Source organism: Perognathus longimembris, chromosome 16 (genome assembly GCF_023159225.1).
Source record: "Perognathus longimembris pacificus isolate PPM17 chromosome 16, ASM2315922v1, whole genome shotgun sequence".
NCBI classification, from domain to species: Eukaryota; Metazoa; Chordata; class Mammalia; order Rodentia; family Heteromyidae; genus Perognathus; species Perognathus longimembris.
In genome coordinates, this window is record NC_063176.1 from 37,952,820 (window position 1) to 37,976,627 (window position 23,808).

Consider the following 23,808-nt stretch of genomic DNA (forward strand, 5'->3'; position numbering starts at 1 on the left):
TAAAATGTAATCTCTGGTTTGAAATTTAACATCACAAAAGTGGCCTAGGAACACGATGGGCTTGGACTCAGGGGATTGGCCCTGAAATATTCACAGGATATTTCCTTTTGGGGGAGGAGCCTTGTTTCTGTTAATCTGCATTAATTGATTGTATTTGCTTCAAAGCAGATATAAAACAGATATAGAGAAGAAGGGAACTACCCCCCCCCCCGAAAAAAAATCTAAATGACCACTAACAAGGGCTGGCTAAATTATGGTACACCCATAATTCTATCACTTGAGAGACCTGAAAGACTGGATCATATGAGGAATGAGAAGCCAGCACCTGCCCAAGTTTCCCTTGCTTCTTAGAAATCCAGGGTTCCTCTAGCTCCCAGCTTTCTGTCTCTTCCAGCGAAGTCTGGCTCCCTTCTCTTCTCTGTTCACTAGCATTTGATATACCACATATACTCTTTTATTGATTTCCACAAATAGTTATCACACAACTTCTTACATATAGTCTACTCTGTTAGGTTTTTGGTAGATCTCATCAGAGACACAATGAGATATTCCACAGCAACATACAATGGAGCAGCCAACTCCTGTATGAACATTAGATCTCCTGTTGGTAGCAGATCTTAGTGGTTCCCACTAAATTGCCATCAGGGATAGAATTCAATTCTGCCTCAGCATCCCATGTCATTGAGGCCAGGCTTTGTCCAAAATCCTGACCCATTTTTATGCTAAACAGGTGAGAGTCACTTTCTGCCCACTGGTCATGCACATTCTATTTTTACAACTCAAATGGTATGACCAGAGCTAAGCCATGATGATGCCCACACAAACAGAAGCTCCGTCACAGTCACCAAAACAGCCTTCGTTTTTTGCAGAGCACAGAAGGGACAACTATAATACCGAAAACACAATATATTTCTACTGCTATAAAAGATGTTAAAAACAAATGCATGAATATAGACACATGTATGGAAAGACAGACACAGAGGCAAAGAGAGGAGAGAGGAGGAAACAGTAGTAAAATTTTTTTTTAATTTTTCATATAGAAACATCTGTTTATATAAAAAATGGGATAAAACCTATAAGGATATTTACAAATCTTGATGTTGGTTTCTTTCTAGGAAATGGGAGTAAGGGAAGGCTTTTACTTTCAACTTATAAAATTACTTTCAACTTTTTGGTACCAATTTTTAATTTTAACATTTAATGTAAATACTTCCATAATTAGAAAATTGCGTTTGGAATAAAATATTGTTGCAAAGCAAATGGACTCATATTTTAGCTGAAAGGACTTACAAACAAGAACAAGTTTCTCAGCAGTAAAGTCTAATCAGCCTTCAGGAAATTTCTTCCACAACTATCACCAGTAAATACTAGGAAAATTGTGTGTACATAAAAACCTAAGAAGAGAACTGTGCAGAATTCAAGGGACTGAGAGGCAATGATAATTATCCTATACAGACATTTTTCTTTCTTTTTTTTTTTGGTTGTCAGTTGTGGGGCTTGAACTTAGGACCTAGGCACTGATTGCTGAGTCTCTTTGTGCTCAAGGCTACTGCTCTACCACTTGAGCTACAGCATCACTTCCCATTTTTGAGTGGTTAATTGGAGATAAGAGTCTCACAGACACTTTTCTGCCCCAGCTAGCTTTGAACCATGATCCTCAGATCTCAGCCTCCTGGGTAGTGAGGGTTACAGGCATGAGTCTCTAGCACCTGACTTACATTAAGATGCTTAAGGAACACAGCTCAGGAGGGTGGGTGGGATCGAAGAACAAAATCTTGATTGAACTAGAAATCCCTATGATGGTGAAGCAGAAAAGGAAAAATAAGGAAATGACCTAAGAGTGTTGTTGCAAAGGGGTGGGTAGCTGTATATCAACTTGATTGGGTTATGGGATGCCCAGATAGCAAATTCAACATTAAGTCTCAGTTTTTCTGAAACAGACTAGCATTTGAATTGCTATTCTGAGTATGGCAGACATCCCTACTCAGAGTTGGAGATTTCATTCAAAACCTTAAATAGAACAGAAAGGCGGAAGGAAGTCAATTCTTTCTCTGCTTGACTGCATAAACAGAACACTGACTTCCTCTTTCCCATGCAACTCTGGGTTCTCAGGCCTTCAGACACAGAGTAGAATCTGTGCCAGAGGTTCTCTCCAGCTTTCAGCTGCTATAGGTTAAACTATACCTTGACTTGTTCTGACTTGCAGATGGCAGGTCACGGGGGTCTCAGCCTCTATGATTGCACAAGTCAGGACCTTACAAGACCTATCTAGTGCTTCTGCCTCTGTGCAAACACTAATTCAAGGACTGTCTAGGTGAGATCAGATTAAGGAAATAAAAAAAATGCAGAGAGGAGTTAGTGCCTTTTCAAGGATGAGCATACAAAGGGGACATTCTTCATCCACAAAGTGCTCCTATGCACCACACACTATCCACAAATGAAAAGCCAGACAGGCATGGGACCGCTCTCTTGGGGCTTAAGCAGGAAAACAGACAGTAAACAAGGAAGCTTCTGAATAAACACGATAATTCCAGCTAGTGGGTTTCAGTATGTCCTAAAATAGTGGTCCATGTGGTGCTGATTCACTACTACACATTGTAGTTTGGAAGGAAAAAAAAAACTACAAAAGATCTCTAAGCAAAATGCTAGCATTAACAAAGAGAAGGCAGCAAACCAACGAGAGAAGCTGAGGTCCCTCTGTGACTAGAATTCAGGCTATTTCCAGAAATACTTGCCAGGTAGCCAGTCTAATCTCCATCTTACCAATGCAAACAGATCAAGGTGCATAAGTGATTTAAAATTCTCTAGAAGACATTTTAAATAAAATGGATGGGCATTGGTGGCTCAAGCATATAATCTCAGCTACTTGGGAGGCTGAGATGGGGAAGATCATAATGTGAGACCACCCTAGACAAAAAAGTTCATGAGACTACTTTCCAACTGATAGTATGGTACAGTGCCCAAACCTGTTACCCTTGGGGGCTGAGATCAGAGTGTCTGAGGTACCAGGCCAGCCCAGACAGAAAAGCCTACAGGAGTCTATCTTAACAGAAGAAGGTGGATATGGTAGCACATACCCATCATCCTAGCCTCAAATGGGAGGATTGTGATCCTGATGCATATCAGGGCAAGAGGCAAGACCCTAGCTCAAAAATAACTAATTATGATAGGGAAAGGGGCTGAAAGTGTAGTTCAGTGGAAGACTGCCTTCTTAGCAAATATAAGGGCTTAAGTTCAAACCCCAGCACAGTACCCCCACTACCAAAAACAAAGAAAAAGGAAATAGAAACAGGTGAAATGAACTCCAATCCATAGAGATTAACATTTCAAATGCTCAGTAACCACAGGGCTGCTGATGACTGCTCAGATAGTAAAGGTCTAGGCTATAAATAAATTCTTTCATGATCAAGTCAATTTTAGGTCCATGATATTTGTAAAGTCTATTCTTAGCAATGGATTTATTTTTAAAAGCAATTCTCAAACCCAGAGCAATTTGGCAAAAAAGGCAAAGTGATTTAAAGCTGAAAAATGCACTGAAAAATAAAAAAGACTTTTCAAAATTACCCAAGCATGTATCTCCTAAAGCCGATGCTTCTGAAGCCTGTAGACTCATTTATCAAAGTCAAAAATAAATATGTAATCAATCCAGTGTCATGAATCAAAACCTTCCAACAAATACATCCAAGTTCATGCGGTCCTGGGCATTCTTCGTATAGATGAAAAAAATCCCTGCCAACCATTTCACACAGCAGCAGACTTTTGTCTAATATGGCAAACCATCATGTTGATTAGCTGACCTGAATATACTGGTCCCTAAAGCCATGTACTGAGACACAGCTGCTGTGGAACCTCAAATAAGAGGCTATCTTGTATACCAGGGTGGGATTGAAGGGGTCCAATGGGAGTTTAACATAGATGAACAGTCTCCCCAAAACACAAGTAAAAAACATATTCTGAGAATCCTTCCCCAAATAGCAAAAAAAAAAAAACCGAGAAGACTGTCTGAAACTAAAGCATTATAGCCATCATCTGTAGAAGGAAGCATAGATAAGAACATTTCAAAACTAGCATTGTGCACTCCAGAACTTTCACCCCCAGATCACAAATTCTTCAGCATGGTTTCTTTGTGCTGGGGTACTGTGGCTTTGTACTCAAGGTTTTGTACTCTCTTTTTTTGGCCAGTCCTGGGCCTTGGACTCAGGGCCTGAGCACCTTCCCTGGCTTCTTTGCTTTTTCTGCTTAGGCTGATTTTGAATGGTGATTCTCAGATCTCAGCCTCCTGACTAGCTAAGAATACAGGCATGAGCCACTGGCCATTCTTCCCTTTGATAGCCATAAAACAGCAATGAAGTTGGAAGCCATGACCCAACACTTCCTATACTTCCTCTGCGCCCTAGGCAGTCTCTCTGATGGAAGCAGAACCCCATCGTTACAAGGATTAAAGTGTAACCACTCTTAGGAATGAGCTGAAGTTGCCTTGGACTGAGCGACAGACCAGAAGCTCTTAATGCAGCTGTTAGTGGAGGAGGTAATGCTGAAGGGCCTCCAGATGTTTCTCTGACTTGACAGTTTTTCTAGTCCTGAGCCTCAAAAGAACTCTTGATTTCTTTGTGAGGTGATAGAGCAGAGATCCAGTCAGGGTCACTTGGCTAGCCATGTTACCATCCTATCTCACCACAGACAAGACTCAAAAGGACTGCCACAACCTAGAGCTTTATACTACATGTGGAGAAGGAGGTCTGTGGGTGTTTGACATGAGAAGAGGTAATCTATGGCGCCTTGAGTGGGGAAAACTGAACCCAGAAAAATTAGTTTTCTTTCTGCAAGCGTTTGTAGAGCTTTTAATGCACCAGGGTACCATTTGGGGAAAACAAATAAGAAGAGGGGTTCTCTTAATAAAGCAGTCATTGGAGTGTGGTTTGCATAACTCAATGAAACAATATTTTCCAAATAGCCAATGCATGATGGTGGTACAGAGTCATAGGGGCATGAAAATATAACACAGGCTAATGGGTGGTACTATAACAAAGTGCAAAAAGGCTTTGTTAGGGCTGCAGCATTCATATGGCAACTAACCTTTAAGAACCTACCATTGTTGACTTGTAGTGTTAAGAAGAATAGCCACAAGTTCTCCATTCTTCCCTGTATATCTCTGTGAGGCCAAATTTCCCAAAGACCCCACCGGAGTGACACATCACAAACAGAACAAATGGATACTACAGACATTTAGAAGAATCTAGTCAGCTTCCACTCATCCAGATATTAGAGATTAAGAAATAATAAAATAATACATAAAACAAAAATGTGCCCTACTTATTTGTTCTGGAAAATATAGTTATTATCCACAAAGTATTATTTATGTGAACATGTGGGAAGTTTATTATTTCTATTTTTAAGTAAATTTAAATATCAGTATCATTAGAAGAACTTGGTTTTAATTTCAAATGGGGTGAATAGTGCTTTAAACTGTGTTCTTTGGGATATTTAATAACCTTGGAAATGTGAAAAGTGGTCCTTGAACCAAAAGCCATTTAGATGCTTCCCCTACCCCATTTGGTCATGAAAACTCTTGTGCATGGAACACTAGAGTAGGGACTATACGGGGAAAGTGGCGTGCCACGGGATGACTGTAAGATGACTCCCCCCTTGGCCCTCCACTCCCTAGACATTCCTCAGTAAACTCATTTACATGCTGATCAAAGGATTTCCTCCCAGACAGGAGTTGGTGCTTCTGACCCTGGCATGCGCAGTCAGTGCTGACCTCATCTGTTTAGAAGAGGCTTTTCTGGGGAGAATTCTTCCACTGAGTAAATGTTACAAAGAGCGGAGAGCATTGACAGTGGAGATTGACATGTTCTCCAACAGATAATCTTTTATTATGAGATGTGGTGTATGAGGAGGAGGGGGTCCAAGAACCTAAGAGAATCAAGGCCAATGACTTTTTCCATTCTGTTTCTGAGGACAACAGAATCCCAGATAGAAGTAGCTATGTTACAAATAACTCTTTTATCATTTTATAAAAGGTAGGCAGTGATTTATTCTCTGGGTAATGACAGTCTGTGCTGGTAAAAATTGGAGGCCAGCCAAAAATAACTTAAGACCTAATTCATATTCCAACTATGGCTTTTTTAGAATATAGAGTGTGGCCAATTCTCTACCTTCAGTGAGATTGGAAGCCCAGAATTTACAAATTTTACTTATAAATCTCTCCATCCTGTCAAATAGCCAAATAACTGGCCAGAGCCTGCTTACAGAAGACGTAAAAGACTTTGGGAAAAGTGCCAGATGTATATAGTGTTGAACAATTATTTTACGCAAAAACCTTCTACCAAGAAAACTGTCCTGAGGTAAGACTGGCCTGTTCAGTTCTCCCATCTTCATTCTGGAGTCTGTTCAAATTACAAGCGCTGTTAAGTTTATTTCTGTGGTTTTGTGAGAGTCTGGTTTGTATTGTTGCTCAAGAATGACCAGGATTTCATGCTTTAGGTGAAACTATGCAACTTGGGATGTTTTATTTTTTTTTCTTTTTACCAAATACTTGAAGTGAAACTGGCACTTAATCTGCTTCCAGGAAATCTTTCTTGCTTAAACTGTTATGGTCATAAATGGTTACTAAGTTGTTTCTTTACTTTACTTTTTCTTTTGCTAGAAAAAACCCAGGATTCCTTGCATGCCTGGCAAGCACTCCACCACTGAACAGTACCCCACAGCCCGCTTACTAAGTTCCAGGTCCCAAACTACCTCATTTAGTCCTCCCTGCTCCTGCAGGAGATAAATGCTGTAATTATTCCAATTGTACAGATAAGGAAACAGACTCCGTTGCCAAAAACTACCCAGTTCATATGTGGCCAGAGGAAGGATTGGAATCCAGGAAGTTAGTCCCTCCCACAGTGAGCATGTCATGTTCATCTGAGTGGCCTGAGAATAATGATTTATATCAAGATATTTCCAAGAAATGGAAACAAGAGGTTTTTATATTGCACTGGTTGCAGTTATGTTTTTCTTTCCTTTTCCCCTGTTTTCACTTTAAAAATTTTTTTTCTGTACCCTTTGTCTTGTATATAAGTTTATCTGATTTGCAGAAGGAAAGGGGAATCACAGAAATGGTGGGGCAAAGGGTGAACCAATGCAGTAGTGATACTCACTAGACCCTACATTGGAAATGAACTTTACAACTTGGTGGGGGGGGGCAAGCAGGAGAAAATGAAAAAGGGTAACATTGTTCAAAAAGAAATGTACTCATTATCCTACTATGTAACTGTAGCCCCTCTGTACATCACCTTTACAATTAAAAAAAAAAAGAAGGTTGTATAGACTTTTTTTTTTTTTAAAGCCATTGTAGTCTTTGTGGGAAATGGTGGTTTTGCACTCCATACTATGCTTTATTTCATAGCCTCTCTCTGGGCACTGATGGCTCCTAGCACCTCAGGAGACTGAGTTCTAATGTTGGTGGTTCAAAGCCAGCCTGGACAGGAAAGTCCATGAGACTCTTATCTCCAGTTAACCACCAAAAAGTCAAAAAGTGGAGCTATGAATCAAGTGTAGCCTTGAGCACAATAGCTCAGGGACAGCGTCCAGGCCCAAAGTTCAAGCACCAAGTTGGGCATTGCATACACACACACACACACACACACACAGATTTCTCTATACTCGGTGTGTATCAGGCTTTATTCTGTCTTCCCATCATGCTCTATTGGTTTTCCCATCATGTGCCATCATGAGCCAGCTGGTCTGATTCCCTGTTGGGGAATTAGACTGACTTCCTGCTGACAATAGCTGACTTCCTGGTAGCCTCTACTAATAACTTCTTGAGCAGCAGCAATCAATCACTGGATCAACGTATTAGAAAACCAATGAACAAATGTGCACCTCCAAAAATCTGCTGTCTCTCAGTATCTGCAGGTGATTCGTTCCAGAACAACCCCTGCCCCCCCCACCCCAGATACCCAAAGCCACAGATTCCCAAATCCCTCACACAAAATAGCATACAATTTTCATATAACTGGTACAATTCTCTTATATAATCACCTCTATATTCCTTAAAACCAAATCCAATGAAAATATTATGTAAATAGTTGTTGTCCTGTATTGTTTAAAGCCTAGAAAAATATATGTCAATACATGCTCCATACAGATGTAATTTTCTAGTAAAATGTCTTCTATCTCTGGGGAATCAGGGTCAGTCACTATGCCAGTAGTTACTTGGACTGAGAACAGGAGAACTGTGGTTCCAGGACAGACAGAACAAAAAAGTTCATGAGACTCCTTCCCAACCCATAGCTGGGAGCAGTGGCCTCTGACTCATATCCCAAGATACAGGGAGACTGAGATTGGGAAAATGTGGTGGCTGTGCCTATGACCATAAAGATAACAAGAAGCCTAAAAGTAGGCAGATCTCCCTCTCTTTTTATTTAGGTCTGAGCCCGAGCAAGAAATGAGGCCCTATCCTAAAAATAACCAAGTGAAAAAACAGAGCCGGAGGCATGGCTTAGAACTACTGCACCAGCTTAGCAAGCAGAAGGCTCTGAATTCAAATCCCAGTGCTGCCAAGAAAATTTCTATTTGAAGTGGGTTGAATCCATAGGCACGGAATCTGTGGCTATGAAGAGCCAACTACACTTAGAACCAACAACATTAATTCTTCATGGAAGTCACACTTTGAAGAGTATGCAAAATAAAGCAACAAAGTGCAGAAGGAAATCATTAGCATTTCTGTGCCTACATATATATGCATGTTGCATACATAGGTATGAGTGGTTGGATAACAGGTGTATGACCACATGATTGGCTTGTTAGTTGAGATGGAGTCTCGTTACCTTTTTGCCTAGGCTAGCCTGGAACCACAATCCTCCTGACCTCCACCACAGCACTCAGCCTCAATTCATATTTTAAATTTGAGATTATGAAGAACTTAGGCTTTGTGGACAGTGGTGATTCAGATGGACACTGGCATCTTACTCAGTACAGATGAGTAGGCACATAGACACATAGGCAGGCAGCTAAGAGATTTCTCAGCCCATGCATGGGGTTAGCTGTGATGTCTTATACACAAAAGCATGTTTTCGTGGGCTTAGTTGAAGAAGTAGCTACATGGATTGTATTTTCAGTTTTATCTACACAAATCTTTACTAACTGGGCAAGTAGCTTTAAACAAGGCTTGTAAAGAACTACAAATAATGCAGATAACAATGAAAGCCCAAGTGAAAAGGAAAGTAGCAGGGTTTGGACCACATCTCAGATTTTTCTCAAACACATCACACGATTAAACAGTAATAAGCCAATAAGATCTGACATGAAGTTGGCCAAAGGTAAGACATACATAAGAACCCCTGATAGAATCAAAATAACTTTCCATCCACTGTTCTTACAAAGACCTTTGCCAAAGTGAACGTCATACCCTGGGAAACCAGCTAGAAATATTCTCTTGTGGTTTATAAAGAATGATAGCTTTGTTAATAGTTTAAAAATGTGAAAGTCACGGGCTGGAGATATGGCCTAGTGGCAAGAGTGCTTGCCTCGTATACATGAGGCCCTAGGTTCGATTCCCCAGCACCACATATACAGAAAACGGCCAGAAGTGGTGCTGTGACTCAAGTGGCAGAGTGCTAGCCTTGAGCAAAAAGAAGCCAGGGACAGTGCTCAGGCCCTGAGTCCAAGTCTCAGGACTGGCCAAAAAAATAAATAAATAAATAAATAATGTGAAGGTCAGGCTGGGAATATGGCCTAGTGGCAAGAGTGCTTGCCTCCTACACATGAAGCTCCCGGTTCGATTCCCCAGCACCACATATATAGAAAACGGCCAGAAGGGGTGCTGTGGCTCAGGTGGCAGAGTGCTAGCCTTGAGGTGGAAGAAGCCAGGGAAGGTGCTCAGGCCCTGAGTCCAAGGCCCAGGACTGGCCAAAAAAAAAGTGAAGATCACTGATGTGGAACTTTGCTCTTCAAAGGGCAATTTGCAGAAGGAGCAGCATCAGCCTAGTACTGTACAGTACTGGGCTTGAACTCTGGGACTCATATTCATATTCACATTTAGCTTTTTCAATCACAGTTGCTGCTCCACCACTTGGCCAAACCTACAGTTCCAGTCTTTTTTGTTGGTTAGCTGGAGATAGCAGTCTTCTAGATTTGCCTGCCAGTCCGGCTTCAAACCTTGATTTTCAGATCTCAGCCTCCTGAATATCTAGGATTGTAAGTATATGAGCCATCAGCATCTCACCAACTAATACTTTCTACTATCAATTGTTATTTTTGTATGCTGGTACTGGAGCTTGAATGCAGAGTCTGGGCCCTGTCTCTCAGCTTTTTATGCTCAAGACTGGCACTCTAGCAAGGCACTGGTGGCTCACACTGTAATCCTAGCTACTCAGGCGGCTGATATCTGAGGATCATGTTTGAAGCCAGCCTATAGGCAGGAAAGTCTGTGAGATTCCTATCTTCAATTAACCACCAGAAAACCAGTAGCACTGCTGTGGCTCAAAGTGGTAGAGTCCTACCCTTGAGAAAAAGAGCTCAGGGACAAGCGCCCAGACCCTGAGTTCAAGCCCCATGACTGACAAAAGAAAAAAAAAGACTGATGCTCCATCATTTGAGTCACACCTCCGCTTCTGGTGTTTTGGTTGTTAATTGGAAATAACAGTCTCACAGCAAGTGGCTTTCAATGGTGATCCTCAGAGATCTACACCTCTTGAACAGCTAGTATTACAACATGAGCCACTGGTGCCCAGTCTAATATCTTTCAAAAATATAAACCCAATGTACTGTTATATAATCTATGTATAACTGCAATATGATTTTGTTTCTTTCTGTCTACATATGATACATTTCCTGGACCCAGTACAATAAAAACATTCCAGCACTTCATTATCACTTTTGTCCCTTTTCAACTTACTTTAGTCTGATCATCGGCTTTGAAGACATAGCAGATACTCTGCCGGTGCGCAGCATCTTCCTTAATGAGACAAGCAAAGTAACTGGGGTCGTGACTATTGTGAATCAGTTTGTGCACATGCTGAGGCTTGCACTCAAAGATGCTGGAGCAGATCAGCGGGTCCCATTGTTGACTTCTCCCGGGGTCAGGTTCACATTTCAGTCCGGAGGGTGAAACCCAAAGTCGCACTTGCTTCGTGGCAGGCTCATTTTTGGAGGATGGCCCACTGAGTCTTCGCACCTCAGCCACCACCCATGGCAGCATGGGCATGGTGGTGAGAGAATGCACAGGCAAAGAGCCCACCAGCTGAAGGCCGAAGTCCACAGAGACTTCATTAGGAAATGGATGCTTCCTCGCTGTGAAGGTGATGGGCTCCATCTTGGAAAAGGAATGGAGACGCAGCAAAACCTTGCTGCTGGCTTTCTATTGTTGACCAACCGAACAATCCAACAGAGCAATCGATTCCACACACTTTTGGTACAGAATCCTGGAGGAGAAATAGAGCCATTAGAATAGAATAAAGTCATAGCAATAGCTATTTTCAGAGAGTTATTATTCCAGAACTTAAAAGTCTGAAACACAAATACAAGAAGAAATAGTTGCCCAAGTAAGCTATGCTGTCTAGAAAGCTTTCCTGAAATTGCATGAGAAATAAAATATAGGAATGATGAAACTGGCATACTCATTATAGCATACAAAGACACCACTGGGAAAGTTCTAGGAAGCATAGGAATAGAGGGATAGCAAAGTCAAGCAAGATAGAAAACAACATCGTTCTTCTCTAATGGCTTTACACCTTGTTCTATTACATGGCCAAAAAGATTCTCTTCAAAAAGAAGTCTTGTAGGAAAAAAAATGCCAGCCATCCAGCAACCAAACCAGCTTTAAGCAGGTGTTTAAAGGTGTTTTTACTTACACTATGTCTCAAATTTTACTCACTCCCATTTTTTTTCCCCTGGTCCTGGGGCTTGAATTCAGGACCCAGGCTCTGTCTCTGAGCCTCTTTGTGCTTAAGGCCAGCACTCTACCACTTGAGCCACACTGTCACTTCCAGATTTTTCTGATTAGTTTATTAGAGATAAGAGTCTCACAAACTTTCCTTCCCAGACTACCTTTGAACCACGATCCTCAGATCTGAGCCTCCTGAGAAGCCAAGATTACAGGTGTGAGCCACTGGCATTCAGCTCTACAACCATTTTTTAATGTTTTGAGGGGATGAACTCAGGGCCTTATGCATGCTAGGCAAACACTCTACCATTGAGCTATACCCTCAACCCCTACTCATTATAAAAGGGGACTGACTGTCTGGAGATTCTTAACTACAGATCCGTATTCCATTAACATTTCCCCAGTATCTATCAGGTTTTTTGGGTTTTTTTTGTTTGTTTGTTTGTTTGTTTTGGCCAGTCCTGGGCCTTGGACTCAGGGCCTGAGCACCTTCCCTGGCTTCTTCCCCCTCAAGGCTAGCACTCTGCCACCTGAGCCACAGCGTCCCTTCTGGCCGTTTTCCATATATGTGGTGCTGGGGAATCGAACCGAGAGCTTCATGTGTAGGAGGCAAGCACTCTTGCCACTAGGCCATATTCCCAGCCCCATCTATCAGGTTTTAAACACCATCTCAGCACTATTTTACTTCATGTACTGTAAGTCATAGCCTCTAGGCACTCTAGTCTGAATTTAAAAGAACTAATTCTCATATTCTTCCTAGAATTTCTCTCCTGTAAGATAAACAGTATTGGTGTTGATTTGATTTATTGTGTTAAGTCAGCTTTCAGTCACTGTAACAAAACCCTCAGATAATAAACATAAAGAGAGGCTTATGGCTTTTAGTCCAGAGGAGATAATGGAATCATCAAGGAGGTCTTCAGGTCTTCGGGGGCGGATACATTGGGAGGGGACAGTGGGACTTTAGCTTCTTCCTTGTCTTCTCTTTTGTTCTCAGTCATAAGGTGAGGGTTTTTGTCAGCCACTTGTTCCAACTGTGATGTATTGCCTGTTTAGACTACTGGGTTCATACTTTAGCATTCTATAGCATTGAGTCACTTAGATTCTTTTATTATATCAGTACTTTTAACTTTATCAGCTAAATACATCTTACCTTTCTCTCACCAGTAGCAAAGGTATCCCACACATATCTTCTTGAGTTAATTCTGCAAATACTCAGAATTCATTGGGTCACTCCTCTGCTAGTAGTTCCTCATTAACTTCCCTATCCCTAGAAATCTAAGTTCTTCTATGTGGCCTGTAAAACCTCTTTGGATTATAATCCTGTCTGTATCTCTAACTTTACATTCTCTGCATGTTCTCCTTTGCACTCTTCTTGGCTCTGAAGACAGAGAACTGGACATAGTTCCCCACATGCAGCGAGACTCAGTATACAGGGCATCTTGTTCCTCTCTCCTTGGATTGTAATGCAGATGGAAACTGAGAAGGGGCTTGGCTTTCCTTACATACAAGCTAACAACTTGGTAAAAGATAAAGAAATTCCTGGGTCAGAGACAAAGGACAATTGATTACATGGACCAATAGCAACAGCCAGTTCCTTGACTCCCAAAGCTCACAGGTCAGCTGACACTTGTATCGCAGTGTACCACAGGAGCAGAAGCTGAGCCTGGGGCACCTGAATATATCATGAAAGGAAGCCTGCTCAGCTTGGCACCAGAAAAAGATGCCATTTCCATCTTACCCAGCTGTTTGCTACAGAAACATAACTGACAGTGCAGTCCGGACAAAGGCAGGCAGTGCCTCTGCCCACAGGATGGGTAGAAACACAGGACGAGTATCCTCTCCCGGCCACCCCCACTCCTGTCCTTTAACCCAACTCATGTGAATGTCATAGCTCAGATGATCATCACCTCTTCTCCCAGTGTAATTCAGAGCTGCCACCATCATGTCCTTACTGCACTTTGTACCTAGTCATATTTATTTTAAGAATTGAGTAGATGTCCTTCAACAGGGTTGCAAACTTCTTTAATGCTTGTGATTATAAAACTCAATATTTTAACTTTTTGGGAAATAGAACTAAAATGTGTGTTTTTCCTATTTTTTTATATATGAGAGATATCTATATATTCTAAAAGTAATGTTCAAATAAGTCTGAATGTATTTCAGATGTTTTTAATTTTAAATGTTCAAAGTTCATAAATAAACCAGTACCTTTAAGAGTCCAAATGTATTTTGTGAAAGTGAAATCTCTGACTTCCTTCAATGTACAGTAATTATGGCAAAAATAGTCTTGGAATTCCAAAAAAAAATAGTCCTCTCTCTTTTCTCTCTTCAACTTACAGGTGAAAGTGGCATTAAATGTCTGGCATGACATTCACTCCTGTAACTGAATCGGCTTTAAGTTTTAACCGTTGACAGCTGCTAATCCCAAGACATGCCTACAGAAGGACTAGAATTACTCCAAAGAATATGGCCACATCTATCAATTATTCCAGATGAAGCAGTTACTAATCCGGTGGCAACAAGGATAGCAAAATGACTTTCAGTTTTCTGCTCATTTAAATCACTTGGTAAATAATCATCAAATTAGTTGTCATTTATTGACAAAACTATTTGAAAAAAATAGTGTCTAGCTGCTGGGGCTTGAACTCAGGACCTTGCACTTTATCTTAGATTTATTTTCTCAAGTTTGGTGCTTCACCACTGAAGCTATGCCTCCACTGTCAGATCTTTGCAGGTGTATTAGAGATAAGAGTCTCTTACATTTGTGTGCCAATTGAAGATTCTGGTGTGAACCATCTACTTTTTATTTTTTTAAAGCACATTCTTAGTTTCTGTAAAAGAGTAGAGTAGGCTTTAATATTGCTTATAAAGTATCAAATGGCAAGTCTGACCTCAGACATAGCTATACATTGGAAACAATTCAGATATTTCTGATGTATGATACATGGTAACTTAGACTAGATAATAATTGCTTTTCAATAATAAGTATCATGGATAGGTGCACTACTTCAATAATACTAGCAAGCCACTACATTGTTTGCAAAGCCATTTAAAACCACATCAGTTGCACTTGACCCCAGCTAGAACCATCTGTACCTTAAGCCTCAGGGAGAACCAACTATGCCAAAGAGGTCTCTTCTGCTTTGTATCCACAGGAGAAATAATCTGATCTTTACTCCATTGAGTCTCCTCTTACCTTCTTGTTAGTAGAGTGCTGTGTACAAGCCTAATTCTTTTGTATTCTACACAAATCCTTCAATTCTCCAGCAACCCAAAGCATATTTCTACCTTCCTTACAACATTTGCTGGGGATTCCTGCTGTGCTACCTCTGTCTGGAAGCACACACTTAAGATCATAAAAAGTTTAAATCAGCAAGGTTCTCTTATGCCATTTAGAAATATCCCTCTTATGTGAAACTGGGTTCTGGAGAAGCTAAGTGGCTTGTCCAAATTTAGTGACAGAATTAGGACAATACAAATCCCAGTTGCCCATCCAAGAGCTGCAAAGAACCTCAATTTGTCCAAGAGGACATTTTCAAATGTCAAGTTGGAAAAGCAAGTTACTTAACATCTCCAAACTCAAGCTCATTCTTATAGCAGAACAAAACAAACTCATCTTGTTAAGTTCTATCTGTAATCTGTGAATCTCATTTTCATAATGCATAACACCAACTGTCCCCAACACAGAGGGAAGATACAAAGCTGCTCTTCTGAACAAAAGTGAGGGGGAGCTACATGAAGAAGGGATGGGGACTACTGATCAGGAGAGAAGCAAGGGTAGGTGTTGGAAAGCTGCCTAATGGGAACCCCCTCTTTCCCCAGCCCCCATTACTCCCTTTAGCAAGCCACAAAGAGTGGAATGTGGACTTTGCCATTGCCAATGACACAGCTTCTGAAGTTTCAGTCTCACCTCTCCCAAAGGCTGGTGGGAGGGTGCTATGGTTTGCATGGGGTTTGTGTGTGATCCAAAGGTTGATGAGGTACTCGTATGACCATATTGGCAGGTATTGGCACCATAAGAGGCGTGATCTAGTAGGAGGTGACTGGGTCATGACCTCCATCTTGAGAGGCTTGGTTCCCTAGAGTGAGTATGTCTGCAGGAATTGATTCATTTCTCTAAGAGTGGGTGGTTATAAAGGGGCCTGGTTCCTCCTCACTCTCTTGCTTTCAGTCTTGACAGGTGATCTGTTACCCTCACCTATGCCCTTGCCTTGGACACTCTCCACCGTATTGGGACACAGCCAGGGGGGCCCTAACCAGATGCCAGTGCATCTGGCTGGACATTCCAGCCACCAGCATCATAAGCCAAACAAATCTCCTTTCTTTATAAATTATACAGCCTCCGGAATTTTGTCTTCACCACATAAAATACACTAAGATAAAAGGGAAAAAGAGGGAGAGAGAGAGAGAGAAAGACAGAGGGAGGAGGGTTAGGCGCTTCCAACTTCCAGCCACATGAGGAACCAGTCAACACTGACTAGCTCTAGGGGATCCCAGGAGAAGTGGGAAGTTCTGGGGTGGCCTCCCACTTCCCTTGGTGAACTGGTGGTTAATTGAGCGGGGCTGTGTCTGTGCAGAAGTATCCTGACACCTGAAGTTCTCTGAACTCATAAAGCAGGTCCACGGACTCAGGTACTTCATTTGCTCCCTCCCTACACAGAATTCCAGTTAGAGCAGTGAACTCTGCGCCCAGCAGCTGCCCCGATAGCAGTGATCCTTGAGGCTTGGATGTTCACCATCACAGCTAGCCCTGGAAGCTCACACTTGTGGATGCTTTAGTACCCGGAGAGCCTAGCAACATGACTTGGACAATAATGATGCTTTTGAATGGCTTCCTTCTTACATAAGTCAAAGGTCAGTTCTTGTATTCTTTTGTATATTACTGCACAGAAGAAAGAGGTGGAGAATGGAGGTGCTAATTAACCCACAGAGGTCATATATAACCCTCCCCATTCCTCTCTACTTGGTTGTTTTCAGGATTAATGATAATGGTTATCACAGAATAGTTCTAGGTGTGTATTAACTGATTTGACTCTAGCAACCAACCTGAAAAATATGGATTATTCTATACCATTTACCATCATGTCCAATGTAAAGTGGAGATGGGAAGGCAGGAGGCAACATAGGAAGGGAGCACATCTCCCTAAGATCGTCCTGGTACAAAGTAGCAGAATCTAGATTTAAAGCCAGATCTTTGGGCTCCGGTGTTGCTTCTTGCTCTTAAGCACTTTGCTAATGGAATACCTATTAACCAGTTACCTTTTCTGTACACTTTGGTACTCTCCCAACTCAGAGAACAGAAGATCCACTAATAATGGATGAGGGCAGAATTCAAATCCAGACCTGTCTTATGCACAAACTTTGGTCCTTCCCAATACAATGCTATCTTTAGAAGGGAATAACCTCCAACTAAATGGAGTAGCTTGGTTTATTCTATCTAAGGTTTAGGTAGCCCCAGCAATGTAAATTTAGTGTCTAAAAATAAAGTAAATAGTAGCAACAAGTCATTTCCATTGTGTCTATGTACCAGGTACTGTTTTAATCACATTATATTAATTCTAACAACAAACCTCTATGTGCTTACCTACTTTGGAAGTTCAGATTCACCAACTGCATACAACACTTTGCTATAAACTGAAACATTTGCCTTTGCTTTTGAAGAAATGTCTGGTTATCTCCAAGGAAAGAGGCACAATCAAAATGAAGTGTGTGTTAGCGCTAAAACATATTTCTTACATTCTTTGCACTTGCTCTGGAACATAAGTGTCAAGATAATTTCATATGGTCCACATGTGACAGGTCTTTTTATAAACACTTGAAACCTGAAAAAGGCGTACACTCTTTAAGAACTTGTCAGAATAATTTTTTTTTACTTGACAGTGGAAACTGTCATGTCTTTTGTGAAAAACCTTATGAAAATGTATTTTTGTTGGAATGTGGAGTTGAGAAGCAAGAGTTAAGAAGAGCCTGAAAAGGGAGGTATAAGGAAATAGTTCTGACTAAAGACTTGAATCCTTCATCATCACTCCAGGGAGCTGCATCCCAGCCTTGCTCAGCTGCTGTGCAGAGTCTCCTTGAATGGACAGATTCCACTTCTCCAAGTTTTAATGAGCAAGAAAAGTTTTGGGGTGACTGTGGCTGTCAAACTTGAGAAGAGCAGAGTGAACACAGAAAGAGCAAAAGCAACCGTGCCAAGACACCCACACATATATGCATAAAGTCTCCAAGCAGACATATATCATGTAGGTTCTCAGGAGAACCTGAAAAGTGTAGGGACTGGGAACCTATAGAGAAATGTTGGGAAGGACACAGGAATGCTTGAGGGGCTATCACTTATACAGATACAATTAAAAGTACATTCAAAGATAAGAGTCCTCACTGGGCATGATGGCTCATGCCTTTAATCCCAGGAAGCATAGGTAGGGCTACAGTCAGAGGACAGTCCTAGGGTAAAAAAAGTAAGACTATTTTAAAAAGAAAAGAAAACAAATAGGGCTGGGGACATGGGTCAAATAATAGCATGCCTACTTAGTAATCAAAGTCTTGAGCTTGAGCTTGAACTCAGAGACACTCTAGAACCATAAGAAGCGGGTGGCAAAACCAACAGCAGAAATAAAACAAGTAACCCTCCTTCTGGAATTCCAGAAGATGGGAGTGACCACCCACATCTGGCTCTGCACAGTGGCACACATGATGGCAACTTTGGGCCTTCCTTGTCTGGGCTACCTGTTAGGAGAGCCCGGTTATCCCTGGCCTGGCAAGGAAGAAGAAAGGGCTAGTCCTGGCTCATCAGCCACCCATTTCTTGACAAGCTGTCTTATAGCATAAAAGGTGAACACTGGCATGTGTGCCACCCAACCAGAAATGTTATGGAGAAAGGGAAATGCCATGGTAGGGAGACAGGGGGCTCATTTGCAAAACCCTTCATGGATTCAGATTCATTGTCTGGCCAGTGATTGTTTCCCTCTTATAGTGACCTGCAAATCACAGAAGTAGTTCATGTGAAGTCATGTCATTATTCACCAGATGCTTCGGTTTCCTCCTTGAACCACAACTTATTCTTGGTCTCCCTATCCTCAATTAACCATGTTAGGGACACATCACTTTGTATTCAGAATTTTCCAGTATGCACTTGAACTCAACAGCTCTCTCCAGTCCTGGAGCCCACATTATGTCAACAGTTACTTACAGAAGGCTCTGGAGATATTTCTGTAAACTTTGTTTACAAACAAACAAATATGGCAGACTGGAAACTGGGATAGCATTCATTTCAAGCAGTTGTCAAAGCACCTCTTTACAAGCTTTTTTCCCCATGCACTTTCTACATGCCTTAAGATAGTTTTCAGGGTTCCCAGGAAGGTGACTATAAGACACACCTCCTGACTGAGCCCAGCCCTTCAGTGCTAGGTCTCACTTGCTTCAATTTACCTGCTACAGGGATGGATGCAGACTCCTGCAACTGTGCTCCTTTCCTTTATCTAGCCCAACCCCTCCCCTACACAACTGGTTCCCCTAACACAACAAAACCTTGCCTATCCCATCTCACACCTGTGGAGGGGAGAATGCCCGTTTCTGCTCCCCTAAACAAAGGCTCTTTACCAGGGCCTTTATGTTCAGCATTAGGACCAGTGCAAAAAGTTTTTAAGTTTAGACTTGCAGCAATGGCTAAGTTTCATGGGTGTGACCCAATTAAAGCAGGTCATTGTACAGCTCTATCTGAGCCTAATTAACTCAAAGAAATCATCCAATCACCTCTAAAAGGAGAAATGAGCTCTATGAAGGGAACCCTAGACCACTGTGAAAATTAAACAATTTGGTGAGGAGGAACAACCAACCATCGCTTTCAATTTCTTCTTTTCAAAGCAACTTCCGGAGAGCAAGCTATTTTAAATAAAATCACAATAGGGAAAGCCACATTTAGGTGGATTGCAAATAAACTGTCATCTTTTCCTCCTTTTTTTTTTTTTTTTTTTTTTAAGAAAAGCCGACAGCCATGCGGCGCGAAGTTTGGGGAGGTCTCAGGACCACACAGACGATGAGGAAACTGCTAGAAGCAATGAAGCAGGATTTCAAAATGACTGGTACAGGATGTGCCCATAGAAAGCAACGCTGCGCGTACCGGAGAAGCTGCCAAAGTTACTCCTGCAGAGTACCCTGAACTTTTAAAGGGGTGGCACGGGGTCACTTGGACAACCTCCTCCGCCTAATCCGGCCGTCTCCCGAGCTCGGGAGCTCTGGGGACATTCGGCAGGAGGGAGGAGGCGGGAGATGGGGGGACCGGTGACCCCGAGGAGGGGTTGGGGAGGAGCTGCAGGAGCTTCCGACGCTACGCACACCGCACACGGAGGTTTCGCTTTCCTCCAAAGAGGGGGCAACGAGGTGGCACCCAACTCGCGCCCGACCCCACTCCCAGTCCCGAGAGACCCCTCCCGGCGAGGACATCAGGATCGCCACCCCCTGGACTGCCCAGTGCCAGGGGAACCCCAAGGGCATGCTGCAGGAGGGGGGTGGGCAGGGGATCGGACTTCATGCCATGCCCGAGAGGAGACCCAGGAGGCGCCTACCTGTACAAGGGGGCGGGAGGGGGGGGTGCGCTCAGAGCCCCGGGCCGGGCCCGGGCGCGCAGGACCTCGGGGGCATCCTGGGGACCGCCGGGGCGAGTGAGGCATCCATCCAGCCCGGTGGCTACGCTCGCTTCCCGCTTCCTGGAGCTGCACCGCGTCGCCGGTCTCCCGCCTCTCCTCCCGGCGGAGGACGCCACGGGTCCCACGGCAGCGGCAGCAACAGGCACCGTGGTCGGCTGGCGGCGGCAGCAGCGACGGGGGAGGGGGAGGAGGGGGAGGAGGGGGGAGGAGGGGGGAGGGGGAGGAGTTGCCTGCGCCCGGCTCTCGTTTCCCCCTCCCCCGCTGGGCGGGCGTGGGGGAGGCGAAGGGGAGGACCGGAGCTCAGATCTCCAGACTCGGGGTCCGGGCCACACGACGTACCCCCTTCTTCCCTGAGCTGGGTGACCCTGCTCCGCGGTCCAGACAGAGCCGCGATCCACAGCGGCTGCAATGCGGGGCCGCCGCGGCCTCCCGGCCCTGCCTGCCCCCCACTGCCCCGCCGTCCATCCTCAGCCCGCCCGGGGGTTCCAGGCGCCCCTGCGCCCCGCCACCGCCCCTCGGGGACGCGTGCGGGATTGAGGCCCCGGGGACGGGATGTGTGGTCGCACACCCTGTTCTGGGCACTCTATTTATAGCAGGTGGCACTGCCGGGTCGCCGGCGGGGCCGGGAGCGGCTCTCAGCAGGTGGCACTGCCAGCCGGCCCTCGGCTCTCCCCCAGGGGCCCGGCCTCCCCGCCCCTCTCCTTTCCTCCCTCGGAAATGGCCGTGGTGAAAACTGCGCAGCACCCGTGGCGTGGGGCGGGGAGGGGGACTGAGGCGCTTGGCTGTCTCCTGCATCACCCCTTCTTCCTGCCCTAGGGCGGGGTGGCGGGAGGGAGAGAACATAGGCTCCGTGCCCTATGGGGTGTTGACACCCCAGGCAAGGAAATAGGGGAGTCCGAACGGTAGGGAAGGTTGAAAGGCGCTCCCCGGTTGAGAGCTCTGAAAGCCCGTTTGCGACCCATTGCAGAAGTGACGCAGAGCCTGGATGGAGCGCTCTTTCCTCCCGCGCGCCCATCACACACGCGCCCATCACACACGCACGCACGGGGGAGCACACGCACACACCGGCTGCGCGTGGGGCATAAGGCGACATCCACGAGATGTGAAAGGCCCCAGAAGTCTGTGCAAGAAACAGGCACACCTCCCAAAGCTCCGGCCCACCAGGTAAAGGTGGCACGTTTCACCTGCAGGAAACAAGGAGGAAGCAGAGAAAAGCAGGCGACCCAACTCCATCTCCAGACACTAGAAGGGAGCAGGAAGAGTCGAGTAAGGGGGTCCGGCGTGGAGAAGGGGGGGGGTGTGCGTGAAGGCAGCTCAGAGAAACCCTGGGTGGCATCTCTGGGGATTTGTGAAGCGGTGGCTGGAGGGCATCTTCAGGGATATGCCACCACCGAGCTGGGCTGTAACGCAATCGCCTTGCCACTGTGCACCTGTCTTGCGATGCGGAGCCCTTTCTTTGTTGTGGCACAGTTCGTGTACCTACCTTCAATTATTTCTTTAGAAAAAGAGGGCAAAGGTGGCTCACACCTAGCTACTCAGAAGGCTGAAATCTGGGGATCATAGTTGGATGCTAGTGCTGACAGGAAAGCCTCTGAGATGCTTCTTTCCAATGAACTTTTACTAGAATTTAGCTGGAAGTGGAGCTGTGGCTCAAGTGGTAGAGCACTAGCCTTGACCACAAAAGCTAAGGGACAGTGCCCAGGCCCAGAGTTCAAGCACCAGAACTGGCACACACACACACACACACACACACACAGAGAGAGAGAGAGAGAGAGAGAGAGAGAGAGAGAGAGAGGTGAGTAGTAGATAGGGTCATGAATATTTTCTTGAGTAAAATATGTACTGAGGGCTGGGAATATGGCCTAGTGGCAAGAGAGCTTGCCTCATATACATGAAGCCCTGGGTTCAATTCCCCAGCACCACATATACAGAAAACAGCCAGAAGTGGTGCTGTGGCCCAAGTGGCAGAGTGCTAGCCTTGAGCAAAAAGTAGCCAGGGACAGTGCTCAGGCCCTGAGTCCAAGCCCCAGGACTGGCAAAAAAAAATGTACTGAGTTATGGAAATTATTCTTCAGATAACAAGACCAGAGAAACCAGTTAAACAGTGTTGTGTTGTTTTCCCCTGGATCATACCATGGTCACTGGGTGTTTTTACCTTCAAGTCCAGGGTACAGTCCTCTTTCCCTCCCTGCACAACATACCTGCCTTCAGAGGGCTAGGATATGGGGGACATGCCTGATGGAGGATGTTAACTTGTTGCCCAGTGCCCCCACACCGCAATAGAGAGGGAGTCACGCAAAGGCCCACGGAGGACTCTGCTTGAAGATGGTCCTGGCCACAGCCCCCCTCGCTATGCTATTCTTCTCCTTGTTCCTTTTCCTCTCTTATCCCCTTCCTGCCCGCATTCCTGGTCCCAGAGTATAGAAGGCAGCCAAGTAGGCTCCCTAACAGGTCACAAGTGGAAGAGTGGGGGATGGAGGCAAACCTAGGCCTCCTCCCTCATAATGCCATAGTGATTTGAGATGAGACATCCCTCCCATACCACCGCTGAAACTAGGGAGTGCTCACTCCATGTCTGACTTCCATCTGCCCTAACCCTAACCTGGGTCAGCAAAGGCCCATGGGTTTATGAGAAGCAGCAATTCCTGTAGCACTTTGCTAGTTCCCAGGGCTAGTTTTGTAGTTCCTAGTACCCTAGGAATGAAACACCACATTTTAAAAAATTAAATTCTTGTCTTTATTAAGAAGGTGATGAATAGGGTGTTACAATTATATAAGTAAGGTAATTATTACATTTGTTTTTAGACAATGTTACCATATCCTTCATTTCCTCCCATTTACTCCTCCTGTTCCCTCCACCCCCACCCCAAGTTGTAAGGTTGATCTCCAACCTGTTGTTAAGTGAGTAATATTGTTGAATTAGTCTGTCCTTTGGCCTGCTGTTTTTGTGATCCCCTTTCCCTTCCCCTGGTCGAATCATGGACTTTTTGCTTTCTAGAAACTGAACTCCCTCTGTCACACACACTAAAGAATTCTTACTGTTTCGTTGGTTTTTGTTGTTGTTGTTGTTGTTGTTCCTGTACAGCTTTTTTTCTGCCTACTTGCCTTTGACTTGTAGCAGCTCTAAGAGAAATAGTAGAGACTCTGGAGTTCTTCTTATGAGTATGTATACCAGAACTGGGGTTTGAACTTAGGACCCAGGGTGCTGACTTTTAGCTTTTTTGCTCAAGGTTAGTGCTCTCCCACTTGAGCCATAGCTCTGCTTCTGGCTTCTTGGTGGTGAATTGGAGA

At 44.2% G+C, this 23,808-nt stretch overlaps 1 protein-coding gene across 2 annotated transcripts in view; it reads right to left on the reverse strand.

The window, feature by feature from the left end:
• Tbc1d1 (TBC1 domain family member 1) overlaps positions 1-20,636 on the reverse strand; it is a 178,123-nt gene extending 157,487 nt beyond the window's left edge. Inside the window, exons 1-2 of one of the 2 annotated variants that reach the window (XM_048364432.1) lie at positions 20,437-20,636; positions 10,886-11,411 (exon numbers count right to left, since the gene is read on the reverse strand). In XM_048364432.1, coding sequence (XP_048220389.1) covers positions 10,886-11,302 — 417 coding nt within the window. In that variant the 5' untranslated portion in view covers positions 11,303-11,411; positions 20,437-20,636. The remainder of the gene's footprint in view (positions 1-10,885; positions 11,412-20,436) is intronic. The other variant, XM_048364434.1, reaches the window with a different exon arrangement.
• Between the last annotated feature and the right edge of the window lie 3,172 nt (positions 20,637-23,808).